At 49.3% G+C, this 24,487-nt stretch overlaps 6 protein-coding genes across 7 annotated transcripts; 3 read left to right on the top strand and 3 right to left on the bottom strand.

Moving 5' to 3' along the window:
• Nucleotides 1-1,038: 1,038 nt before the first annotated feature.
• On the top strand, nt 1,039-2,403 carry LOC112899104 (cationic peroxidase SPC4-like). Its single transcript, XM_025967439.1, has 2 exons — nt 1,039-1,552; nt 1,683-2,403. Exons 1-2 carry the CDS (start codon nt 1,106-1,108, stop codon nt 2,301-2,303), a joined length of 1,068 nt encoding a protein of 355 aa, XP_025823224.1. The 5' UTR covers nt 1,039-1,105; the 3' UTR covers nt 2,304-2,403.
• An 888-nt stretch (nt 2,404-3,291) lies between these two features.
• On the top strand, nt 3,292-4,839 carry LOC112899102 (cationic peroxidase SPC4-like). Its single transcript, XM_025967437.1, has one exon. It carries the CDS (start codon nt 3,455-3,457, stop codon nt 4,523-4,525), a length of 1,071 nt encoding a protein of 356 aa, XP_025823222.1. The 5' UTR covers nt 3,292-3,454; the 3' UTR covers nt 4,526-4,839.
• A 2,047-nt stretch (nt 4,840-6,886) lies between these two features.
• LOC112899103 (cationic peroxidase SPC4-like) lies at nt 6,887-8,532 on the top strand. Its single transcript, XM_025967438.1, has 3 exons — nt 6,887-7,254; nt 7,354-7,539; nt 7,640-8,532. The coding sequence occupies exons 1-3, from the start codon at nt 7,006-7,008 to the stop codon at nt 8,270-8,272; spliced, it is 1,068 nt and encodes a 355-aa protein (XP_025823223.1). The 5' UTR covers nt 6,887-7,005; the 3' UTR covers nt 8,273-8,532.
• A 1,730-nt stretch (nt 8,533-10,262) lies between these two features.
• LOC112899100 lies at nt 10,263-12,011 on the bottom strand. The gene has a single exon (XM_025967434.1). The coding sequence runs from the start codon at nt 11,806-11,808 to the stop codon at nt 10,567-10,569; it is 1,242 nt and encodes a 413-aa protein (XP_025823219.1). The 5' UTR covers nt 11,809-12,011; the 3' UTR covers nt 10,263-10,566.
• A 1,782-nt stretch (nt 12,012-13,793) lies between these two features.
• Nucleotides 13,794-17,694, bottom strand: LOC112899099 (tubby-like F-box protein 7). Of its 2 annotated transcripts, XM_025967433.1 has the most exons (6): nt 17,405-17,694; nt 17,208-17,335; nt 16,068-16,428; nt 15,753-15,840; nt 14,860-14,992; nt 13,794-14,776 (listed from the first exon to the last, which is right to left on the bottom strand). In XM_025967433.1, the coding sequence occupies exons 3-6, from the start codon at nt 16,407-16,409 to the stop codon at nt 14,026-14,028; spliced, it is 1,314 nt and encodes a 437-aa protein (XP_025823218.1). In that variant the 5' UTR covers nt 16,410-16,428; nt 17,208-17,335; nt 17,405-17,694; the 3' UTR covers nt 13,794-14,025. The 2 variants fall into 2 exon arrangements, with proteins under 2 accessions (XP_025823218.1, XP_025823217.1); XM_025967432.1 differs by lacking the exon at nt 17,208-17,335 and having other exon boundaries at nt 17,405-17,693.
• A 3,823-nt stretch (nt 17,695-21,517) lies between these two features.
• Nucleotides 21,518-24,029, bottom strand: LOC112899101 (WAT1-related protein At1g25270-like). The gene is made up of 3 exons (XM_025967436.1): nt 23,753-24,029; nt 23,271-23,333; nt 21,518-22,444 (listed from the first exon to the last, which is right to left on the bottom strand). The coding sequence occupies exons 1-3, from the start codon at nt 23,944-23,946 to the stop codon at nt 21,562-21,564; spliced, it is 1,140 nt and encodes a 379-aa protein (XP_025823221.1). The 5' UTR covers nt 23,947-24,029; the 3' UTR covers nt 21,518-21,561.
• Nucleotides 24,030-24,487: the final 458 nt, after the last annotated feature.

Here is a 24,487-nt window from a genome sequence, read left to right as displayed (position 1 = left end):
GCCGCATGCTGCATGCACGACGTACGCGGCCGAGTGGTTCCGATCCCGGCGGGCCTCCCGCTCTCCGCCGCGAGCGTGAGCCTCGCCTCGCACCCTGGAGTGCACTGTCTCTGGCGTACGTACACGACGGCGGCGCGACGCGCGGTTGGATGCTCGGCGATGTTGCCACGCGCACACTAAAGCAGCGATCGGTGTTACGTTGCCATGCATGCGTTTACTTCAAAAAAAAAACCGTTGCCATGCATTTTCTCTAAAGGATGAATGCTATCAATTAATTAATTACCCCGGCCCGGCCCCGTATCCGTACGTGTAACAAACATGCTGGATCGATGCAATGCAACGCCGCCGCCGTGCAAGCAAGCAGCTATTAGCTAGCTAGCCGTCGGTGGGTGGCGTACGTGCGTTCGTAGTGATCCAGCAAGGGAGGGGGGAGTTGGGTGCATGGGTCGGTTGTATCTCGTCGATTGGAGGAGCATGGAAATGCCTCCTGTTTCATAAAGAACGTTGGGATTGGTTTGAATGGATCCGGGCAGAAATGGTAGCCTGCAGCGCTAGCTGTGGGCTTATATTTTAGCAGGATCGATGCGACGCCACGTTGCAAGTAGCTACCACCGTCGGTGCATGCGTCCTGGCCTTCCCTTGATCGATTTCGAGGAGGAGTGGAAGCTAGCTGCTGCTATCTCATGATCTCATCGATCGGATGGGAGTACTCTATCGAACAAACCAACCCCGTACCCACTTGCTACCTGCAAGTCAACTACTACTAGTATGTAGTGTACTCTATCTGATGAACCAGCTGATGAATACGTACGTACTCTCTCGACCGATAGAATTAATTGGCAACTAATTAAGCATGGAGATTGATGCATCCTCGATCTGCATGCATGCCGGCCTATATCTTAACAATCAGTCACGTTAGTGCTGCATGCGAAGTCACTCTGATGATCGATCTATCCACCATCAGCTGCGTGCTGCCGCGCCGCGCCAACGTGCCTATAAGTACCAGCTGCGTTCCGGCTCGAGAAAGCCACACACACTCCACCACTAGATCATATCTAGCAGCAGCACTAAACACCAGCAGCTAGATCGATCGGTCCCGGTCGATATGGCAACGTCGACTACTAGGGTTGTTAGGGGTAGCGGCGTCCTCGTGGCCATCATGGCCATGGCCATGGCCGTCGCGACGGCGACGATGATGACGAACGACGACACTGCAGCTGCTTGGAGCTTGGCCGTGGACTTCCACGCGCTGTCGTGCCCGGACCTGCACGGCATGGTGCACTCCGCCGTGGCGGCGGCGCGTGGCCAGGACGTCCAGGTCACCGCCGGCCTCCTCCGCATCTTCTTCCACGACTGCTTCCCGCAGGGGTGCGACGCCTCCATCCTGCTCGACGGCTGGAACTCCGAGAAGAAGATGATACAGAACGAGGGCCTGCAGCAGAGGGCGCTCGACCTCATCGAGAGCATCCGCGACACGGTGCACAAGCGCTGCGGAGCCACCGTGTCGTGCGCCGACATCCTCGCGCTCGCCACAGGCTACGCCGTCACCCTGGTGCGTGCTCGATGATCTGATATATGTACGTATGCATGTATGTATGTATGTATGTATGATGATGATGATGACTCTGATATCTACATCTATATCTATATCTATCTACGTATAATTGCACGCACGCATGCAGGCCGGTGGTCCTTGGATCTCCATGCCCCTCGGCCGCCGCGACAGCCTGGAGCCGGCTCCGTTTTGGGCCGTCAACAACAGCCTCCCGCGTCCGGACGCCGACGTGAACACGCTCATCGACAGGTTCCGCAGCAAGGGCCTGGGCGACCACGCCGACCTGGTGGCGCTCTCCGGCGCCCACACCGTCGGCAAGGCGCGCTGCAAAAACTTCAGAGACCGCATCAGCCGTCCCAACGACGACTTCACCTGGAGGCTGGCCGGCTTCTGCGGCAACGACGGCAACCGGCAGCAGAACCTGGACGTCATCACGCCGGACACCTTCGACAACAGGTACTTTGTGGACCTGCGAAACAGGCAGGGGGTGCTGACCACCGACCAGGGGATCGCCAACGACGGCCGCACCAGCTGGCTCATCAAAGGCTTCGCCGACAACCAGGCCTGGTTCTTCGGCCAGTTCGCGCAGTCCATGGTGAAGCTCAGCCAGATGAGGGGCGCCGGAGGAGGAGAGATCCGCGGCAACTGCTTCAGGCGCAACGCCGGCGGCATCAACCTGCACCAGACACAGACAGACGCCGCCGCCGCCGGAGACGACGAGGCCACTACTCTCGCGGCCTCAGCTTAATTAGATCATAGATGTAGTAGTATTTGTGTTTGCTTATTATTACTAGTATGTACTTCAATGCAATTTGGCAATAATAATAATAAGTAAACAATGTCGTCCACGCAGCACGATCAGCTAGCGCGGCACGTTGATCGAAATAGGTAGGGAGCTAGGGTACGTACGTAGTACCCGGTTGCTACTGTATATTATGTCCTCATTATATTTAGCACATGATGAGACATGATGAATGAAGAGGAAGCTATGTATGTATGCTTTCATTTTTCGTGCATGTTTCGAACCAAACTCTGCGCGAACTAGCTGCTGAACCAAAAATTTGTCCCCCAAGTTACGGAGTGTTTATTTCAAAAGGAATGCATACTTTTTTCCCTGCCGGCTGAGTTTTCAAAAGAAGACAGAGAGATCGAGAGAGTACTCTTCTTTGGGCTTTGACCCTTGCTGAAACTGAAAGGCCACTGATTGATTGGGCCTGATGAGCTAGTTGCCCATTCGGTCGGCCTGCCAAATTTGAGGAGGTTCATAAATGGCATAAGATCCATCAGCAGGACCAGAAAATTACAGCAGTTGAAAGCAACGAGAGGCTAGCCGCGATGAGCAATGGATGCAGCTGCAACTTGACAAGTAGGATAGGCGTGCGGAGGGCACACGCGGTGGCTGATGCGCTGCACCTGCACCTGCACATGCACGCACGATTATTCGGGCCAGGCTTTGAATTTTCTGTATGAATAGCCCCAAATGCGTGGCAACTTGACATGATGCATGCATGTATGGGTTATCCGGCCGGTGCGCGATCCAGCACCGGTCGCCCAACTAACCCCACCGCATGATGATCCATTCTTAATTGTATTCACCGTACGAAGAGCGACTCTCCCTCAGCTCTCTGTCTCGGATGAGAGACTCTGATAGATCTAGTAGCAGCAGTCAGCTCAGCTCTCTGATCTGATCTAGGAGCTAGTACTAAGTACGGCTGTCTGTACCAAAATACGTACAGTACTAATAATCAATCATCCAGGCACTCCCTCCCTCTCTTCTATAAAAACCCGGCGATGCCTGTGTTCCTTGTTCACGCCAGCAGCAAGCCACTCTACTAGACTCTAGCTAGCTACTTGTAGCGGCATCAACTAGTACTCCTAGCTAGGAAGAAGAAGAGGAGGATGGCTCCAGCTCCTCTAATAAGCTGCCGGGCGAGTGTCCTGGCCGTCGGCCTGCTCCTGGCCGCCGCCGTCAGCGCGAGCGCGAGGCCTCTGACTCTGACGACGCTGGGTAGCGGTGCTAGTACCAACGCCACCAGCGGTGGTGGCCTGTCCGTCTACTACCACCTCGGCTCCTGCCCGCAGCTGGAGACCATCGTCCGCTCCCACGTCGACGCCGCGCTCCGCCAGAACGTCCGCCTCACCGCCGGCCTCCTCCGCGTCTTCTTCCACGACTGCTTCCCGCAGGGCTGCGACGCCTCCATCCTCCTCGACAACGGCGAGCGCAACCTGCCACCCAACGTCGGCCTCCAGCAGGAGGTGCTGCAGCTCATCGAGGACATCCGGGCCAAGGTGCACGCCCAGTGCGGCGCCACCGTCTCCTGCGCCGACATCACCGTGCTCGCCACGCGCGACGCCGTCAACCTGGCCGGCGGCCCCGCCTTCACGGTGCCCCTGGGCCGCCTCGACAGCCTGGCGCCCGCCTCCGACAACGACGTCTTCAAGCTCCCGCCGCCCACCGCCACCGTGGACGAGCTCCTCACCGCCTTCAAGAACGCGGGCCTCTCCGACCCGGCCGACCTCGTGTCGCTCTCCGGCGCCCACACCGTGGGCAAGGCGCGCTGCAGCTCCTTCGGCGCAGTGTCGGGGCCCGCCGGGGACGACATCACCAGGTGCATCACGGAGACGTGCTCGGCGGCCGGCAGCGGCGACCGGCTGCGCGACCTCGACTTTTTGACGCCCAACGTGTTCGACAACCTCTACTTCATCGAGCTGACGCTGAAGAAGAACCAGGGGGTGATGCTGCCGTCGGACCAGGCGCTGGTGAGCGACTCGCGCACCAGCTGGCTCGTCCAGGGGTTCGCCGACAACCACTGGTGGTTCTTCGACCAGTTCAAGACCTCGATGGTGAAGATGAGCCAGCTCAAGGGGCCCCAGGGGAACGTCGGAGAGGTCCGCCGCAACTGCTTCAGGCGCAACGCCGCCGCCAGCCTCCAAGACGCCGGCGACGAGGGCCTTGCGGCATCTGCCTGAGCTTGAGCTCCAGTAGTGATCGATCCCATCCGTAGTTGTTACGTACTCCTCCTACTTGTGTTTGTTTTATGGAGCATAACGACGACGACAGTAGCAATAAGGAATGGAGCTAGGGATGGCCGTGCACGCACGTGGTGGTAGGCAGGCTACCTGCAGGCACCTAAGCTAGGTATCTAGTCACCATGCATGTCGGCATCGACGATCATTGTTAAGTTATGCTGCTGCTCCGCTTATTACGCCGTTAGTTTCACTTTCACATCTTAATAATTATCTTCAAATAACATCGATCGATCACCCTTTTTCTTTTGCTTTTACTTTTTTTTTGTCATCAACTAATCATGAAAGAAGGAAGGAAGAAAGTTGCTTCCGTCCTAATTCAGCTCAGCTAGGAGTGAGGAGTGAGGAGTCCAACCAACTCCGATCCGATCCACACGGCTTAAAACGAGGAAACGTGCTGCTAGCGACTCCGCTGGCAGATGGGCCCACCGTAGTACTATGTCCCAGTGGATCGATCGATCGATCATATCGATATCGAAAAAAATGCAAAAGTTATTAGTTGATTCCTGACTTTTCCTTTTTTGTTAAAAAAAACGAGTGGCAACGACAATCGCACGCACAGCACATGGACCTTGACTTTTCTGAGCTAGAAGCAAGCAAGTAGTAGGAACCCAGACCACGACCAAGCATCAGTCAACAAGATGCGTGCGTACGTATCCCCCGAAGTTGAGCACTCCCGATGGAGCCGATCATCGATCAGTACTACACATGCATGATAGATGAAGTATCTAGTAGCACCAGACGAAGCTGCCTTTAGGGTTTTAGAAGCAGCAGCTGCAAAACTGGCTTACAGCATGCCAAACGAGACCTTACATGCATGCAAGTGGGAATAGATATTTGGATGCAAAGGAAGATGCGCGGAAATATGCCATGCATATGCCACCCACGAGTCCAAAGCAACTTTTTACGGCCCCTGCTGTCCATTCTGCTTTATTTGCATTGGTGTGGAACAAACAAGAAGCCGATATTCCGGGTCTGATCAGGCATGCCCACTTACCACAATATTATAAAAAATGCACAACAAGTTTCTTGCATTGGGGTTTAGATCCTCTATTATAGACCATATTCCAACTAACTAAAATAATATCATCTCATTAGCTCTGGTTGAAACTAGCTTATCCGGACCGTGCGTGTTACTCGCAATCCTTCCGGCTTCCGGGGGTAGGGTAGCATGGTCTATTAATAGTAACTAATAGTCAGCAATCAGTTGGTGGATCCAAATACACCCAGCTAATTGCTAGTTAGCTAAAAAAAGACTATTATTAATTAGCTAACTAATTATTAGTTGGAGAGTATCCAAACAGAATCTTAATAAAACTAAACTGTTATAGTACATCGTATATAGTTGATGTTTTATATTAGCAGTTATATTTCTTAAAATTGTTAGCCCTGTTGCACGGACATGCATATTTCACTCTAAGGTACGGTATTTCATTAAAAGAATATATAGTTTGAGCCTAAGTGATGCATGCGCTACTACATAATTGTTTTTGCCAACCGGAACCACAGGGTTATCAACCGGAGTTGAAGGATCTTTCGCATATTAGTTTTCGAAAAATATCCTATATAGATTTACATGTGTGGGCGGTAAAGCCGGTAAGTTTAAATTCATTCCGTGGACTGCAAAGGTGCTCACCAATTAATTTTTTGCACTCATAGACCCTCTAGTCCCGGTACGGGGACACATAACTATGGAGCCGGCCGGGCCCTGTATACGTATAATACAGTTGTTGTCGACACTCATTGGATGAGATAAGCGTACACATGGGATGCATGCATGCATGCAAGCCAGCGCTGTAGATGAATGAACAGTGATCTTGACTTTTGTAGGGCAATCCTCTCTTTACTTGTTTAAAGTACATACAGTAGTAGGAACGCATGCTGCCGCCCAACTGCACAGACTGACCCGCAGATCCAAGTCAAGATTAAATACTAACCACATGTACTAGACTACTAGGACTAGGAGCATTGTAAGCACGTGTCCGGCGGAAACTAGGCCCTCTGTCTTGTCATGATCAGGTGCAAGTGGCCTGGCAGGCATCACCCAAGTTGGAAACCCATGCAGGAAAGATCATATCGATCGAGAACGAAGGGATTAGGTGCAGTGTGTGTGTGTGTGGAAGGAAGGAAATGGTTCAACGAGAATGCAAGCAAGCAAGCTATATGCATGACAGCGACGTAAAGTATTACCAACTTGCATTGTGGATGGATCAGTCAAATCAGACACAAGTCAGATCGATGGATGATGCATATCGTAGGCCGTGGACTCCTCATGGATCGGACAATTGAAAAACCACTACATGCCTTGCACACTAACGGCCTACAAATAACGCACGCGCGCCTTCTCTTCATTCATCGGCCCGTGCAATAAGGCTCTTGATCGACCTCTCTGCTGCTAGCTGCAAGCAAGCCAGCAAATTAAAATGGCCAGCTCCAGCAGCAGAGCGGCGGCTGCCCTCGTCCTCGCCATCTCGTTCGCCGCCGCCCTGATCTCGTCGGCCACCGTGACCGTGAACGAGCCCATCGCCGACGGCCTCTCCTGGAGCTTCTACGACGCGTCCTGCCCCTCGGTGGAGGGCACCGTGCGCTGGCACGTCACCGAGGCGCTCCGCCGCGACATCGGCATCGCCGCCGGACTCATCAGAATCTTCTTCCACGACTGCTTCCCGCAGGTAGCCATAGGTTTAGTTCGTTGTTCTTGGTCGTGCATATATATGTATGATGGACATTATTGCCATGCCGCTAATATATAACACCAACGTGCGGAAAAGGGCTGCGACGCCTCCGTCCTCCTGTCGGGGTCCAACAGCGAGCAGCTTGAGGTCCCCAACCAGACGCTGCGCCCCGAGGCCCTGAAGCTCATCGACGACATCCGCGCCGCCCTCCACCGCGCCTGCGGCCCCAAGGTGTCCTGCGCCGACATCACCACGCTCGCCACCAGGGACGCCGTCGTCGCGGTACTAGCTTAGCTAGTGTGTGTGTCGATCCATATCAAGCTAGCTCATATATGCGCGCATGGATTTATACATACATACATACATGCATATATATGTGCAGTCCGGCGGTCCCTACTTCGACGTGCCTCTGGGTCGCCGCGACGGGTTCGCGCCGGCGTCGAGCGACCTGGTCGGCACCCTGCCGGCCCCCACCTTCGACGTTCCCACGCTGATCGAGGCGTTCAAGAACCGGAGCCTGGACACGGCGGACCTGGTGGCGCTCTCCGGCGCGCACACCGTGGGGCGCGGCCACTGCGCCTCCTTCAGCGACCGGCTCCCACCCAACGTGGACGACACCATCGACCCGGCGTTCCGGCAGAAGCTGACGGCCAAGTGCGCCAAGGACCCCAACGCCAGCCAGGTGCTGGACGTGCGCACGCCCAACGCCTTCGACAGCAAGTACTACTCGGACCTGCTCGCGAAGCAGGGGCTGTTCAAGTCGGACCAGGGGCTCATGGACCACCCGGCCACCAAGCGCATGGCCACGCGCTTCTCCCTCAACCAGGGCGCCTTCTTCGACCAGTTCGCCAGGTCCATGGTGAAGATGAGCCAGATGGACGTGCTCACCGGCAACAAGGGGGAGATCCGCCGACTCAGCTGCGCCGTGCGCAACGCCAGGGCCGCCGCCTCCTCCTCATCAGCAGCAGGACTAGTCCACACCGCCGCCGACGAGGGGCTCGCGGCCGAGGCCTGATTACATATTGGGATTCGCCGGCGTACTAGTTGCCTTTGCCTGCATGCCTGCTTAATTAATTGTATGGTGTTAATTAGCTTTTACTTGGAGGTGCTGTTTGTTACTAGCACGCTATGCTGCAATAAGGATGCAATAAGAAGGTGTTTGTTATGTCATGCTCCAATAATAAGGACGTAAGGATCATCTAGTTCTTAGCGCAGCGCCTGATTTGGGTGATGGGCACCATGATGCACTGAACAAGATGACCTTGATTTTATTTATAGCACTGCCACGGGCCCACGGGCCCACGGCCCTTCCTCCAATCTCTCCAGGAGGCCTGGATCCAGCAGCCCAGGTGTACTGGACGTGCTTGGGCCTCTGAATGGGCTCGGGCTCAACAACTAAACTAACCAACCACAGCAAGGCAACTAAACTAACAGAACAGGGAAGGTAGAAGGAACACAAACCTTCTGCTTAACTCCGCTTGCTGCTGCCCGAGAAACTAAACCAACTCCTTCAAAAAAAGGAAACTAAACCAACAATTACGATATCCATGCTCCATGACCAAAAAACCAGCTACATTTGCTCCACCTGCTACCATTAACTGCTCGATGATGCAGCTCCAGAAAACCAAAAAAAAAAAAAACAGATGAAAATAAAAAAAGGAAGAAATAAACATCCAACTGATCCTCACGACTGCGCTCAAGCTTAACTGATTGCGCGCACAAACAGATGGTTATGACCCCTTGAGCAGTCAAAATCACCACCAGAGACGGATTCCTCAATACCCCAACTCCGGATTCTTCCTTGCAGCCAAAATGCTTCTCACAGAGCAAGCAAACGTTCTGAAGGCAAAATGCAGAAATGTACAGGCGCACACAAGGAAAGGAACGTGCCAGCAGAATTTCAGCAGCAGTGAGATTAGATTCTCAGTTCAAATTGTTGGCAGCGCATGGAGGCTGCAAGAGACAGGGAACCACAAGGGACAGAAACTTTTAAAAAATAGGAGCACAAGGAGATTTTGCCTATTGACCAAGAAACATGCAGCGTGCATGATACCGCACTGCACCAGTAGCCTACAAAAAAACAAGGGGTCCATACCAAAAACATGCACATTGACCAGCTCACATGGCTCAACTTCTTTGAACAATTCTAGAACCCTTGACTACTTAAAAAAAAAATCCACATCAGACTCGTATAAATCATCACACTGGGACTCCACGAGAATTTATGCAGAGTTGACTCAGCCAAAGGGTGATCCAAATACCAAGTGATAAAATGAAGTAACCTGGCAAAAATATAAACCCAAAGATCGCAACTCCATCTAAACAAACCATGTTGCCACTGAAATTGTCTTACTGACATCTCTAATACGGAAAGTTTTTTTTTTTTGAAGAATAGTTCTATATAATATGCACAGAGGTATAAGGTATGGAAAACAACAAAGTATGGCACCAAATGCTCTGAAACACGGCACCATTTCACAAAAAAATGGTACAAGAATAGCATAAATATCCAAGATACTATCAAATTTGACTGCATGGCCAAGTAAGATTAGGTTGGCTCACACAGCTCATTGCCACCATCATGAAATATGATGAAACAACTAGAAGTAGTATGAAGTTCTTTACTCTGAACTAAGAATGTCAGTCAGCTAGCTTCTACGGTTCTACCCCTCAATATTGACAACCATATCATGGACAGAGCATGCAGTTCAAATGTCCATCTGAAATTAGAAGTCTAAGCAACAAGGATGTAGAAAAGAATGAAGGCAATGGTATGGACTAAGCCAACAAAATTAAAGGCCAAGTGATCAATGAAATGATGTTCCTATTGTTTACAGGTAGTATAAATTTGTAGGGCACAAAAGGAGGGGATCATATTTGCAGCATCGCTTCAGAATGTCTCAAGTCCTTTTGGACAGTTTAGAACACTCATGCACACAGCATGGGACCATAAGCCTGCTTCAGTGTTCCACATGAACATTACTATTTACTAATAACCATGAACATAAACCAATCCCTGAAGCGACTCACATTACCAATTCAGCCCAGATGAAAAGAATGGAACAAATAGTATTAGGCCATTACTACAAAGTAAGGATTCACAATCTACAAAGGTAAAAAAACAAATAAAAAATAAAGAAACCAATTTATCCAAAGGCCACGCCTCTATGCAGACATATGTATATCATGTAGCTGCTAACACATGCAAAGAAAAGCTACCTCATTTCGATCAGTGAAGCCGTGACATTTCACACGATGTTCAATCAAGCGGCATCACACCAAGCATTCCCTCTTGGCCTGCCTACCTCATCACTCTGTGCCATGGGGCCTGCTCAAGCAGTCCAGGATTTCTGTGCGGGTGCGCACAATCCGGTGGAACATCTCCCTGACCTGCCTCTCAAGAGGATCGAGCCCGTCCTTGAGCGATTGGCACACCTGGACTAACTCCCGCGTAGCTTCCTGCACATCAGCATCCCTCTTCTCGGGCAACGGGAACTCGGCGGTGTCAGTGATGTCCATGAGGTGCCTGGAGCAGAGCTCAATCTGGTGGATCTCCTTGAGCAGGCCGCACGAGTTCTTGCGGTCCTTCTTCTTGGACTCTTCGATGATGCGGTCGTAGAGCGTGGTGACGGGGCCAGACCAGGGGAAGTTCCTGGGCACCGAGAAATGCGCCTGGAGTCCGCGGTCCTGGCACGGTATTGCAGCCACAAGCGCAAAGGCGACGATGAAGAGCACGGCGCCCATGGCGTAGACTGCGGAAGCAAGGCCTCCTGTGGCGGTGATGTCGTTCGGGCGGGGCACCGGTAGGCCTCCGCCGATGGCCTGCAGCTGGCGCGCCGCGGACCAGGCCCGTGAGACGCTCCACGACAAGGACCTGAGGTGGGAGCCTGAGCCTGAGCCTGAGCTGCCGCCGCTGCTGCTCCGTCGGTGGTGTCCCTGGGCTTGGGCGTGGGGGCGTGCGTCCTTGTTGGCGCGCCCGAAGGAGCGGTTGCGCTGGCCGACGACGCCCCCGCCGCCGTCCCTGTCGTCGAGCATAAGGATGGTGAGGTCGGTGAGCGCCTTGCGGGCGCGGCGGATCTGGGCCTCCCCGAGCGGAGCCGCGGCGAGGACGGCGGCGGCGATGGCGAGATGCTTGCGCCACTGGCGGACGAGGTCAAGGCCGTCGCGGACGGCGTTGCATAGGTCGAGCGCCTTGACGGCGCGGTCGAAGAAGTCGGCGACGAGGCGGTCGAGCGGGGGGCGCGCGGCGGCTGCGGCCCCGGGGCCGAAGAGGAGGGCGCGGAACTCATCGAGGCAGAGGAGGAAGGCGTCGAGGAGGCGGCTGGTCCAGGCGAGGGAGAGCAGGTCGGGCTGGCCGTCGGCGAGGAGGTCGGTGAGGAGGTCGGCGGCGCGGCGCTGGAAGGCGTCGGCGGCGTCGAGGTCGGAGTCTCCGGCGGCGTGGAAGGAGTGGATCTGGTTCTGGTCGCGGCGGAGGGAGCGGATGGAGCGGCCGATGGAGGCGAGCGGCGCGGCCGGGGAGGAGGAATCGGTGGGCGGCATTGTGGCTCGCATGCCTCGGCTGCTAGCTGGCTGCTAGGGTTGGAGGAGGAATGGGGTGGGGTTTGTGTTTGGTCGCCTCGCCTCCTCGTCTTCCTTGTTTCCTCGAGCTCGAGTCGTCCTATCCTCCTGCTTCCCTTAATTTCCCCCTCTCCTGGAGGAAGAAAGGAAGGCTTCTAGAAGAGAAGAGAAAAGAAGGGTACAAACGGAAAATAGACATTCTGGCCCTCAACTTGGAGCCTTGAGTCAAATTTATCCCTTAATTTTTAGATGGGCCAATATAATCGCTCAACTTTTATTTTTTATCAAACGTATCCTTATATTGATATTATACTCCACAATAATATGAGGTTTATGAAAAAGTTCTTTTATCCTTAGCTCATTCCCTTATAAATTTATTTGAGAACTGAACATTACAAGTGTTTAATTTGAAACATAGAATTTTATTTATCCACACATCGTATTATATTGTAGACGTATGAAAAGTAAAATTAAAGCTATTTATTGTATAACTACGTATCACCATATAAAATATTGTGAAAAGTTGAGCGAAATAGTGACATAAAAGAGTGGAAATTGAGAGGAAAAAACTAAGGGTAAAAAGAGCTTTGTACATTTATCTCATATTATTATAGAATATAATATTACTATAAGGACGAGTTTGATCTTAAAATAAAATTTGAAAATCTATATTTGCCAATTTAAAAGTTGAGGGACGTACTTGACTCTCGGGATAAAGTTGAGAGATCAAAATACCTATTTTGCCAGGTATAAATATAATCTTGGTGGGTGGGGTGGGGGGGACGCGTAGCGAAATGGCAGGCGAGGAGAAGAGAGGAGAGGAGGTTTGTCTGTCCGGCTGTCCGCTCTCACCTCCCAAGCCGAGGTAGCAAATTGCTGGCTCCACCCTGGCCTCGCCTGTCTCCTTGCTGGCCCTTTTAAATTGGCAAATAGCCAAATAGTAATTCTTTTTGTACCACCTGCTAGGCTGCTACTGCCGCTTTTTAGAGGCATGGTTTTACAAGGACGACGAATGTGGCTTTTTATTAGTAGTAATGCCATGTTTTTTATTTTCAATGAACTAATAATACCATGTTTTGAGAAAAGTATTTTGTCTACGCCAACCATGTACCGGATCGAAGTAGTAGAATTGTCATTGAGTGTGCTGCAGGTGGGCCACGGCTAGAGAGGTGGTAAAAGATTTTGAATTTTCGTCAGGTAATTTAAGGGTCGGATTCTAATCTTCTATAATTTTAATTATATAAGGATCAAGTTGGATTGTGAAGATATCACCAGCGCTATGATCTGTACCGCCTCTTGCCAATAATGCTGCAACACGGAGAAGAGGTCAAAGTCACGTGACATTTCAACATTCATGATTGATTGGGTGTCCTGAAATTGTGGTCGTCATCGTCAGTAAGCAAGCGCGAATACAGCACGTGCCATGCCTCCCAGTTAGTATTGGATTATTGGATGGAATGGAACCCGACAAGGCATCAACACCACCAAGTATCCAAGCTTAATCCGAATTTTGGTCAGCTCAGCTGCCTGATTTGATTTGATCTGATTTGTTTATTGAATATTCGATTTCAACCCAACCCAATTCATGAGATGTTTATTATTTATGCATCTGGCACTGCCAGCGCTGCTCGCGAATCACACGCCACAAACCAGTACTACCATCCAACTCCATCTCCAAGGCGGCCGGGCGGCCAACCCTCATCACTTAAAGCTAAGCTCTCCTCACCACATCCATCGCTGTATCAACTTGTTATTAGCATGGACTAGCACTAATCTAGATGTCGCTTTCTGCCTGCCTCTATTCATAATCATGATGCTGAAAACCCCTCCTCCTCCCAATCCTCATCTGGTAGCAGACAGCTCAATCATTCCAAACACCAACCAAATTTTCAGATTTTCCAGCGCAACGGCGATCCATACATCTGATCGACGCTGCATACCCACCAGCTAAATACAAAGTCAACAGGCTTACCAGCACGACTGAAATGAACATCTCTGCTCATATTGCTTCCCTCACACAACATTTTCCACTTTTTTCAAGCCATTTTCAGGTTTCAGAAGCACACCTCACAGAACAAGACTCGAATCAACAGCTACTATAGCTGTTCTGTACAAGCACACCTGAATGCCCTGCTTATCACATACAGACAGTAAACAGACACTCTCACTGCTACCTGCTATGCTACCCTTCCTACCAACCCATCTCATCTATTATTCGCAGGCCAGCTTCGTGTCAAAGCTGGTCAAACATATGGCGAAGGCCTGGAAAGCCGACAGCGGGTACCGGTAGTCCATGGTGAATATATCCCTTGCAACTTTGCCGAATTGCAAGATCACCGTGTCATGGCTTGACGTCGAGGACGGAACCGACGCCTGGGGCTGCGCCGAAGCCCCTGCTGAAGCTGCCGGTGGCACAGAAGCTATCAGCTGCAAGTTCTTGACTGATGCCACCGTCACACGCCCACGGAAGTTGAGGCACCAGCATTGCAGCTGCTCGTGCCACCTTGGCGCCTTATTGCGCAGAACCAGGGGCCTCTCCTTGTCTGCAGCGTCGCCACCCTGCGGGTTTCCTCCACCACACTCGGAGTACCGACAACTGCTCAAGTCCATGGAGCTATCTGCGATGGAGTATTTGGAGAAGGAAGTTGCTGTGCTGCGGAAGGACTCGTCGAATAACCTCGGAAGGAGCTCTTTCGGTTGCCCAGGCACAACACCGCCAGGCTCTACTGCTGACTCTGGGATGGAATGCATAGTGCATTGCATCCGCCTTGGCCCCCGGGTGCCGAGCACATTCAGCTCATAGTTCACCTGTCCAATGGGGTAGCTACCCACTGGAACTTTTGGTGACACTTTCCTGGAAGACAACCGACGGCTAGGGGGCCGTTCCTGTGAGCAAAGTCTCCCCGCGTTGAATGGAGGCTGTGTGTCATAAATGACGAATTTGGTTCCAAGGAAATTTGACCTGCGACGCCATAATTTATGTCAGGTTTGAATCGGCGACCAAATTCATCCAAATGACATAGATTATTTCTAAGGAAAATTCACCTCAACTTCCCAATGTATCCAGCACTCGATCGCGAGAAATTTTTTGAATCCATAGAAATGGCATAGTCGGTGTGCGTAGTCCTCCGGCTCCTCCTGGCAGCTAGCAGGAACTTCCCGTTCTCATCAAGCACAGCTACAAGATCCAGCAGAAATTATCAGTGTGTTGCCTAGTAGCATCTGATGAACCATTCTATTTTGTTCTTCATATAGTATCAGAATGTAACTTAAAATCTTTCCACCGAATATGTTTTTTACACTATTGTCACTGAGAATGAAAGCAGATACAAGCAACCGCAAGTAGAACTCTTAGATCATTTTGCATCTAATTGACTGGAGCAGCATAACTTTTAGCTGAAAGAAAACAAGGAGTAATAGCAGGCCCGTGTACTAGATGCGGGAATGGAAAAGATATGCATGAATAGTTGATCCAGGGAGTTTGGCCAAGCTGGAACAGCACCAATGAAGAGGTGAAGCATTACGATTTGGTCATCCGAAATACCAAACTGTGTTCAGATGAACCACATCATTCCGGAATCCATAAGTGGAACTGTGGAAGGCACAACAACAATAGTCCCAACATGACTAATGCAGAAAGTGAAAGAAGTCTAATTCTATTATACTATTCATTGATTGATTGATTGATTTTTGGATAACTACTGAAACATTAATTTAGATGCTTTACTCTGCTTCTAATCAATTCTAATCACCCCCCTGAATTTCCGGTTCAGAACAGACAAATGTGTAGAGGAAATTTTCCAACATACTGAAAATGACCCATGGTTCTCCTTCAAGCACAAAATCGAAAATTGATGGTACGGACAGGAGTTTCAACAAACAAACAAAAGACTGTTGACTTCGATTTTCTAACATGAAGACAAAAGCTTGACACTTACCAGAGCTAAGGCACAAGTAGAGACGGTACGTCAGTTTTGATTTGTCCCTTTTTATGAAACATTGGATCACTCCATCTCGTGGTCCAGGCTGAGCAAGAAAAAACCAAAGAAGCAAATTACATATGAAACAACATATCTCAAAACTATTATCAAATTATAGATGCAAACTTAAATAAAAAAGCTTAATTCAAAGTTTCCTTGTTAATTAAACAATAAATTTGAATAACTATAGCTAAGGCCTTAATAATATTAGGATATATGACAGAATTTTATGAAAGGCAATGTGCATTCAGAGATACTGAAGCTACTCATTACCTGCTTAAGAGATACTGGAAATGTGAGCTTTGCGCAAATTTCTGGACTTCTCACTATATCCTTACACACATCCCTCCAGGTTGTACAAACAGAGGCACAAGAAACAACATCCTTGCGGGATGGCCAACTACTCTCATCTTCCTCCAACCTTTTCATCACATCGCGGAGTAACTCAGGAGGAAGGCTAGCCCATCTGCTTTGCTGAATTACCATAGGCCCGTCTTGCAGGTCACTTGAAGATCCAAGAGACTTCCCTCTGTGATAAATTCTCACCTCAAACTTACGCCTCGATATGTTACCAAAGCTTTCTCTTAAATCACGAACCATACTCCGAAAAGGCATCTCCAGATAATGGGCACGTCTGAAATAACAAGAGACACTTAATGCCCACAAAAAGAAATGCACAAGTTGAAACTCACAAGTAGCATGTTTATCACAATCTCCTAAAATAAGCACACAAGTAGTGTTGTGAACACTACACTGCACGAAAGAGCATAGGTTATACATTCCCTTACGTTCTTTCCTATTTGGTGGTAAAATTTCTTGATGTATCACGATATGGCAGAGAGAGAGAGAGAGAGAATATGGTGGGGACGTGCAGAGGCAATCAAAAAGTCAAAGCCACCACCTTCATAACTATTGGCATGTATTACATATCCTGCCCTTAGATTCAGTGATAACTCAGTGAAATTGGAGAGCGTCACCATCAATCATGTGATGTATTCCTTAAAAAAACAATCATGTGATATCTGACTCTAGAGTATTCCATACCAACTTGAATAATCTAGAAGTTTGCCTATGGTCGTTGGACTATCTTATAATTAGTTGTTCTTGTCGTGTACTTCATACAAAGATCACCATTGGGATTTGAGGGCACAACCTCTCCGATGGGAAAGGCCAACAGAACACTTTTATTAGACCTTGTTATAGAAAACAACCACGGTCAGCAAAATTAACCTTTTTTTTATTTGGTTCCAAGCCTTAATTTTCAAGCTGTGGATTAAGCAGTATGTTATATAGGCCTCGTGTTAGTACGCATATGTTTATGACACAGATAAGTGAGGACCTTGCTGGAGTCTGAGGAATGTTGAATAAAAAAAATGCTTTTTCTGCCTACATAGTATCTGGTAAAGGAGACACCTTTGGCCAAATCAAGCAACGAAACGCAGGGAACAAAGTGTCAATCCAGCAATCAGCACCGTAGGGGGGAAAGCAAGGTGTGCGGAAGACCAACTGAGCCTTAAGGACTGGAATTCGTCCAGCCTTTCCTGCGGCCAGCGGATAATCTAGACGTAAAATCGAAGGTTTAGTGCAAGGGTGTGAGAGAGTTTTCTTACCACCGACACGCAAATCGAGCGGCCAGTGGGCAACGGCGCAAATCGAAACCTCCTGGAAAAGATCCGGCTGCTCTCCAGACAAGAAACCTCAAAAGATGCAGTCTTTGAACCGGAAACGAGGAGGAAGAACACTTGCAATTGCTGGGTCGCGAGAAGGGAAGTTGATCTATCTCTCTGCGCATGCGCGTATGGTAACGATGGGCTTTATTAGTAGTTGGGGCCTTGGGGATGCGCGTGATGGTGGGTGGGCAACGCGAGTAGGATGCCAGCAGGAGCTGTCTGTCGATCGGATTTAAAGGGAGGGGAGGGGCGAGCAGATGAGGAAGAAGAGATGGGTGAGGTGAGGACAAAATCGTGTGAAGAAAGAGGAGGGGCCCCGCCACGTTGGAGAAACTGCCCTTTGTCCTCCGCCCACTTTTTTCCTGCTCTCCTTTCAGTTTGGTTTCCGGTTTCAGAGAGATCACTTTTACCCTTCTTTAATTCAGTCTAATCCCCAATTTCTTTGTCTAACAAGGGTTCCATTTTCATTTTGAATTCCTTACGTTAATACAACTATATGGCATAGAAATACTCCACTTAGCTTGATAAGACCAGACTATCATCGTTTTTTTTAGATTGAGGAGAAGTTACAGCCTTGAACTATCATCGTTACGGAGAGGAAAGAAACTTCACGTATTCTGAAGCAACGTACTCCCTGACTAAAGTGGGGAAAGCAGCTGATCCATCACTGTACGAGTATGCGATGAGTAATTGCAGGGGTGCATGTATGACTCTCAGCATACAGGGGCTGCTACGAGTGTGAGGATGACATCGGGTGTGTATGGTAATCTTCTTGATACAAAAAAGAGGATTTGCATTTGCATTTGCATTTGTATGACTTTTATGGCAAGAGCAGCAAGCGGAGCAATACGATACGGCCGCGACAGAAAACAAAAGAGAATCCGCTTTCCAGTGAAGTGTTCCATGCACTTTGCAGAGCAGAATCCGTCGCACTTGCACAGCAGGGAGAGGGATGTCGATCCGATAAATATCTGGAAGGGAGCCCATGGCTGCCCAAGCACATGAATCCTGCCTGCCCGTGTGCCCTACTGAACCCCAACAGCCCAACCGCATCTCTCAATCTGCCCTGAAACTCTGACTCCACTACTTGGATTGAATGAAATCATGTTACTCATGATGAGACCGTGACAACGGCTTTGGCAGTTTGTCCTACCGGTCCATCCAGAATTCCGAAGGTAAAAACGGTGAAATTCAGAAATTATTGCTTGCCAATGGAAAGAGAGAGTGAGCTTTAAGCAATGAATTCAGGACTTCATTCGTCATTCGTGTTCGTGAAGGGGTATCATTTGGTTCCGAGAGGATCGGAGATAGGAATGAAAGTTATATATATTTTGGGTCATTGGATCGATCAAAAGGTTGATAAGATGAACTAGCGTGACATTCCGCATAAATGATTTGGGAGGAGAAATGAATTAGAATGGCATACCATCGTAATTAATTAGCTGATAAAAAATACTATTGTGAACCCAATTGCGTCCTTAATGGGAGATCATGATTTCAATGGTTGGAATGTTGTTAGCTCATGACAAGTGACAGCAATCCACCTTGTGATTATGAATCCTGATATTTTTCAGCGGGGGATGCAATTCCTGACTTGTGACTGAAACAGAGGTGCTTCAGGGCCCATGCCGCCTCATTCTCCCAAATAGGAAGATAACTAGCATAAATTAGTATTCACATATATACACTCGGTTTTTACTTCCTCCACGTTTTACTAGCCTCTGTAGTAGCTCTGCTGGGCAACAGTGTGATGCAGGAAGGAGACAGGGATGATAGCCACGAGGAATTGTGGCAAGCAAGGCAAGCAGCCTAAAACATTTCATGGCTCTGCCGAAGGGCAAATGCATCACAGGAACATAGCAGAAAAGGTGTGCCTGCCTGACAAAAACGGCTATGCCAGCAGTAGCTGAGTGCCTGAGTGTGTGTATCCATCAGATTAAAAGGGCTACATAGATCGAGGATAAGAAAGCAAAAGACATTACAATGCCACAAAGGGAACCTTTTTACACATCGATGATCGATCCACCATGCAAGGAAAAAGATGCATAACGATAATATCTTTGGCAGATATTTTCTATTCCAGTCGCACATGCTTAACGTACGATGGTCAATAATCATATGGTCAACACCGCATAATATAATCACTTACTTAAATGCAAAACGAAAGGACATCATATATCACCTTTTTTATTAGTTCGATGGTGTTAAGACCAGCAGTTATATATATATATATAATCTATTTTACACACGTGCTTATAGTTACTTCTACATGTGTATCTCATGATGTAGGACGTATCTGACCCAATGGAAGGCATGTACGAGGTGTATATGATCATACTAGATCATTTGTAATGGTATATACATTAGGTATGTGACCATACATTGAGTATGTGAACATACTCAATTTTATATACTGGTACTAAAGTATAATAATATATATTTAAAAAATAGGGATGCTTTTGAAATTTTTCGTATATATCTCTTTGACGTATCTTAGAATAAGTATATAAACATACTCAAAGTGATAAATGAGTATGTGAACATACGCACGATAGTATACTGATGGTGAGAGTAGCTACACGCGAGTGTAGATAAAACTCATCATATATATATAAAATCCATTCTACACGCGTTTGTAGCTACTCCTACATATGTATCTTATGATGTAGGGTGTATCTGACCCAACGATACTAGTTTATATGATCATACTAGACCATATGTGATACGTTCTACATCATGAGATACACCTCTTGCGTGTAGTAGTATTTACAATATACTATATAGTATCCGATGCTAGTTTATGTTTGTGTACACTACTGATAGTGTTTATTTAAATTGTATTACTTTAGTTCGGCCGGGCAAAAGCAACGCACGTACATTTTTATTACCTATTAGTTGATTTCAGTAGAATGAGATGCGGGCACACTTTTGAATTAATTAATAATGTTCCACGCAAGAGAGCAACACTAACATTTTTATCCTATTTTACCAGATAATTAAAACCTGATCCTCATTATTTCTCCCTTTTTTCCTTCCAAATATTATGTTTCATCGCCTCCTAGCTAGCTAGGGGCTATATATATATGGCTAACAGTGGGTACGCACTTGCGTGAATAGTTTTAACGAAGGGAATGCATGCTTTTGAGTATGAAAATGACACTAAAGTTTAACGTTTATTTGGATCAAACATTGCTGTCAGTTCGAGTGAGAATGAAAATGACAGGTTTATCCTTATCGCCCGTGTTTCAAGATCGCACAGCTAGCTCCTGACAAGCACAAACCCAGCATGTAGTCTTCCGGATAAACAAGCAACGAAGCAGTTGAATTTGGTTTGCGGATAATCTTGAGAGGAGGGAACCGGCTCTGCTTGCATTAGTTGGCACCAGCTGAGCATGCAGTTTATTTATATATATACCAAATTGATCTGAGAAATATAATCTGGAGTAGGTGCGACGACAACAATGATTGATGTACGTACTAGAAAATCAAATTAAATTAGATCACCAGCAACGCAGCATGCATGCTGGGTCAGAATGAATGAAATGCTAGACAGGCAGGCCCCCAACCCAAGTTACAATATTGATGAAGCCTGTCCTCTAATGGGCCGAAAAGCATGTCAGCCTACTCTCGGGCCCGATGACAGCTCCTTCCCTCCCTCGGAACAAAATGAAAATTCATTCCATCTATAGGCGGCAGAAGATAACCTAAGAATCGGATGCTAAAAGTGGCGGACTCTAATCTTATTCATTTTAAGCTAAAAGGTCAAGTTGGACTGCGAAGAGCAGCAGATCCGTTACCACCCCTAATTAATTCCATCTCTGTTCTCCGACTGAATCAGCAGATCATGCATGCCACAGAAAATCAATTCATTGCGATTGTGAATAGAATAGACATCTATCTATCTATCTATCTGACATCTTGCCATTGCCAATTGAGTAATAATTCTATACTATCCGGCAGCTAGCTAGGCCGCTTCGATCTACGACGAACACATCTCCTCGTCCAACGTCTTGCGTGTTCAGAGTTGAGACGACAGATGGATGGAATTCAGGCTTAACGTAACGATACTACCTAATTATATATTAAGGCAACACAGTTCATCTCCTCGTCGATCGCTGCTGCTGCTGGTGGTCCTGCTGCTTCCACCTGTCCTCCTCCGACTGCTGATGGTCTGGATGGGTTATGCAGGTGGTGGGCAGCTCGCCGACCTTGGCCACCTCGGCGTCCTTGGTCTCGCGTCCCTTGCCCCAGAGCACGGCGTAGAGCCCCATGACGATGAGCACCGCGCCGAGCGCGCTGCCGAGGTGCAGCTTCTCGCCGAGGAGCAGCGAGCTGAGCACGGCCACCACCAGCAGCATCAGCGGGTTGAAGACGGAGGCGAAGAGAGGGCCGCGCCGCTTCACGCACCAGGAGAGCACCACCAGCATGACGCCCGAGGCGAGGACGCCCGAGTAGACGACGGAGAGGAGCCTGACGTCGAAGCGGAGGCGCCACTGCGCGACGTCCCTGTCGTAGCAGAGCGCGAAGGCGACGGACTGCAGGGTGCTCATGACGCACATGATGGCTGTGCTGGAGTAGTGGAAGGGGTACTCTTTGCTGAGCTTGGCCTGGAGGATGAGCCAGAGCGCGTAGAAGAAGCAGCTGCTGATGCAGAGCAGCGAGCCCATGACGCGGTTGGTGGCCTCGGCCTCGGCGGCGGCCGGGTGCAGCCCAGCCCCAGCATGCTGGGGGCCTCGGCGGCTGTGCCAGGGCGTGATGTCGGCGCCCTTGTAGAAGGTGAGCAGCATGGCCCCGGCGACGCCGAGGAAGGTGCCGGCGAGCTTGGCCTGGCCGGAGCAGCTGCGGATGGCGAGGCGCTCGTAGCGGAAGATGAGGGCGAGGAGGAAGGTGAAGGCCGGGATGAGGTTGGTGGTGGCGGAGGCGAAGGTGGCGGAGGTGAGCTTCATGCCGGAGATGTACAGGTTCTGCGCCAGCGAGCCTCTGCATTGCATTCAGACTTGAGAGCAGAGCATTGCATTGCGTCATTACTGAAACTGTCTCTACTCGGCACGAGACGGCAGCTGGCCCATTATAGGTCCTTGCTTGTAGTTGCCAGGTAGCTCGCATTCGCAGTAAACACAAAGCGAGTCGTCTAGAGATGTGCAACCTGAACTAGGATTATTTTATTTTACACACGTCGAGCAGAGCAGCTCGCAGATGGATCGATCATCGATGGCATGGCACCACTATGGCAGTTGGCAGTAGCAGAAGCAAAGAAAGCGAGACGCGCACCCAGCAACCTGGGGACTGCAAACAAAACAAGACATCCGAGTAGCTGAGGACGAGTCAACCACGACACTAGCTAACCGAATCCATGGAGCCTGACTGGACTGAACATTTCGCCTGCGGTCAGCCATCCCATCAGAGAGATTGCAGGTAGGCCAAGAACGAACAAGAAGCTATACTAATATGCAAGCGAGAGCATCATCATGTGGTGTACCAGTATGCCGGCCGCCAACCTGCTTTGCTTTCCCCGGAAAAGAGTGGTGGTTTGGTTGCTCCGCAAGCACCTCGTGACATATTCTGACTGACGATGTATAATTATATATATATATATAGTTAGCATATATGATATATGCGTGCGCTGCCTGTTGAATTGCTTGCCTGTATGAGTGGACGACGACGTGCAAAAGCGGGCCGGCATCTGTCTGCCTATATATCGCATCGCACCTGAATTCCGGCAGGCAATAGTACACTTTTCCGATCGATCCTCAGGGCCAGGGGAAATGAATGATCTGATCTGAAGGAAGCAAGCAAAGCAACCCACCCGGTGAGGCCGCAGATGAAAGACAGCACCACCACTCTCCACGTCAACTTGGTTCGGTTCCTCCTGGGAAAAAAATTTCATGAATTGTCAGGAACAAAACTAAAACAGAAAAGGGGGTGGCATCAAGGCACCACCATGCTGCATATCAGAGATGCCTTGCTCCCTTTGATTCCACACATTATTGCACCCAAGCAAGCAAGTTCATCATGAATACTATACCCAACATCAAGAAAGGAGAAACTGCGGCAGCCTGAGCAAAACAATCTCTGAAGAACGACGATCGGGCAGTCATTAGTTTTCTTTTACTACTATACCGATACCAATAGATAGACGCCCAGCAGTCAATACAACATGCGAGAAAAAGAATAGAAGAGGACGAATTGGAGCTAATAAATCAATGCAAGGATGGGAGGAGTGGATAGGATGGAGGAGCTAATATATATATATAGCACCGTACCGATCGATTATATATATATATATACCTCTCGATGAAATATGCGAGCGGCGCTAGGAAGGCGGAGGCGAAGAGGTAGCGGTAGGCGACGAGCACCCTCATGTCCATGCCATTGGACACGGCGAGCTTGTAGAAGATGTTGACGCCGGCGAAGACGACCTGCACCAGCACCATCGCCGCCACCGGCCTGGCCACATCATCGCCGGACCCGCCGCCGCCCATTAATTAGATGCGGGCGAAGCGATGGAAGTCCGGGCGAGTGATGGATCGGAGGAGGTGATGATGGTGATGAATGGGAACGGAGGGGACGGGGGGAGGTTGGCGAGCTCCAGCGAGGGGGGCGTGGACAGTATATATAGGCAGGCAGGCAGCAAGAAAGACAGACCGGCCGCCTTGCATTGCTTGCAGCTGGGAGAGACCGAGCGAGAGAGAGAGAATAATGCATGGTGAGCCAGTCCAGGGCGTGCGGTGGTGGGGTTGGCGGCTGGCTTTAAGCTAGCTAGCTAATAAACTCATTATTCATCATCAGTATATATACGTACCATGCATCTGATCGATCTGCTAGCAGCAAAGTCATCGATCGAGCGAGCACGCATCATACACACACACATACATCACATACATACATACATACATACATAAAGTGTAGAAAGAATTTTATATATATATAGAAAAACTCTATTTTACGCGCGTTTATAGCTACTCCTATATATGTATCTCATGATGTAGGACGTATCTGACCCAATGGTAGGTATGTACGAGG

This window comes from Panicum hallii, chromosome 7 (assembly GCF_002211085.1).
Source record: "Panicum hallii strain FIL2 chromosome 7, PHallii_v3.1, whole genome shotgun sequence".
Lineage (NCBI taxonomy): Eukaryota > Viridiplantae > Streptophyta > Magnoliopsida > Poales > Poaceae > Panicum > Panicum hallii.
The sequence above is the reverse complement of the archived record's forward strand: the minus strand, read 5'-3'. Positions and strand labels throughout refer to the sequence as shown.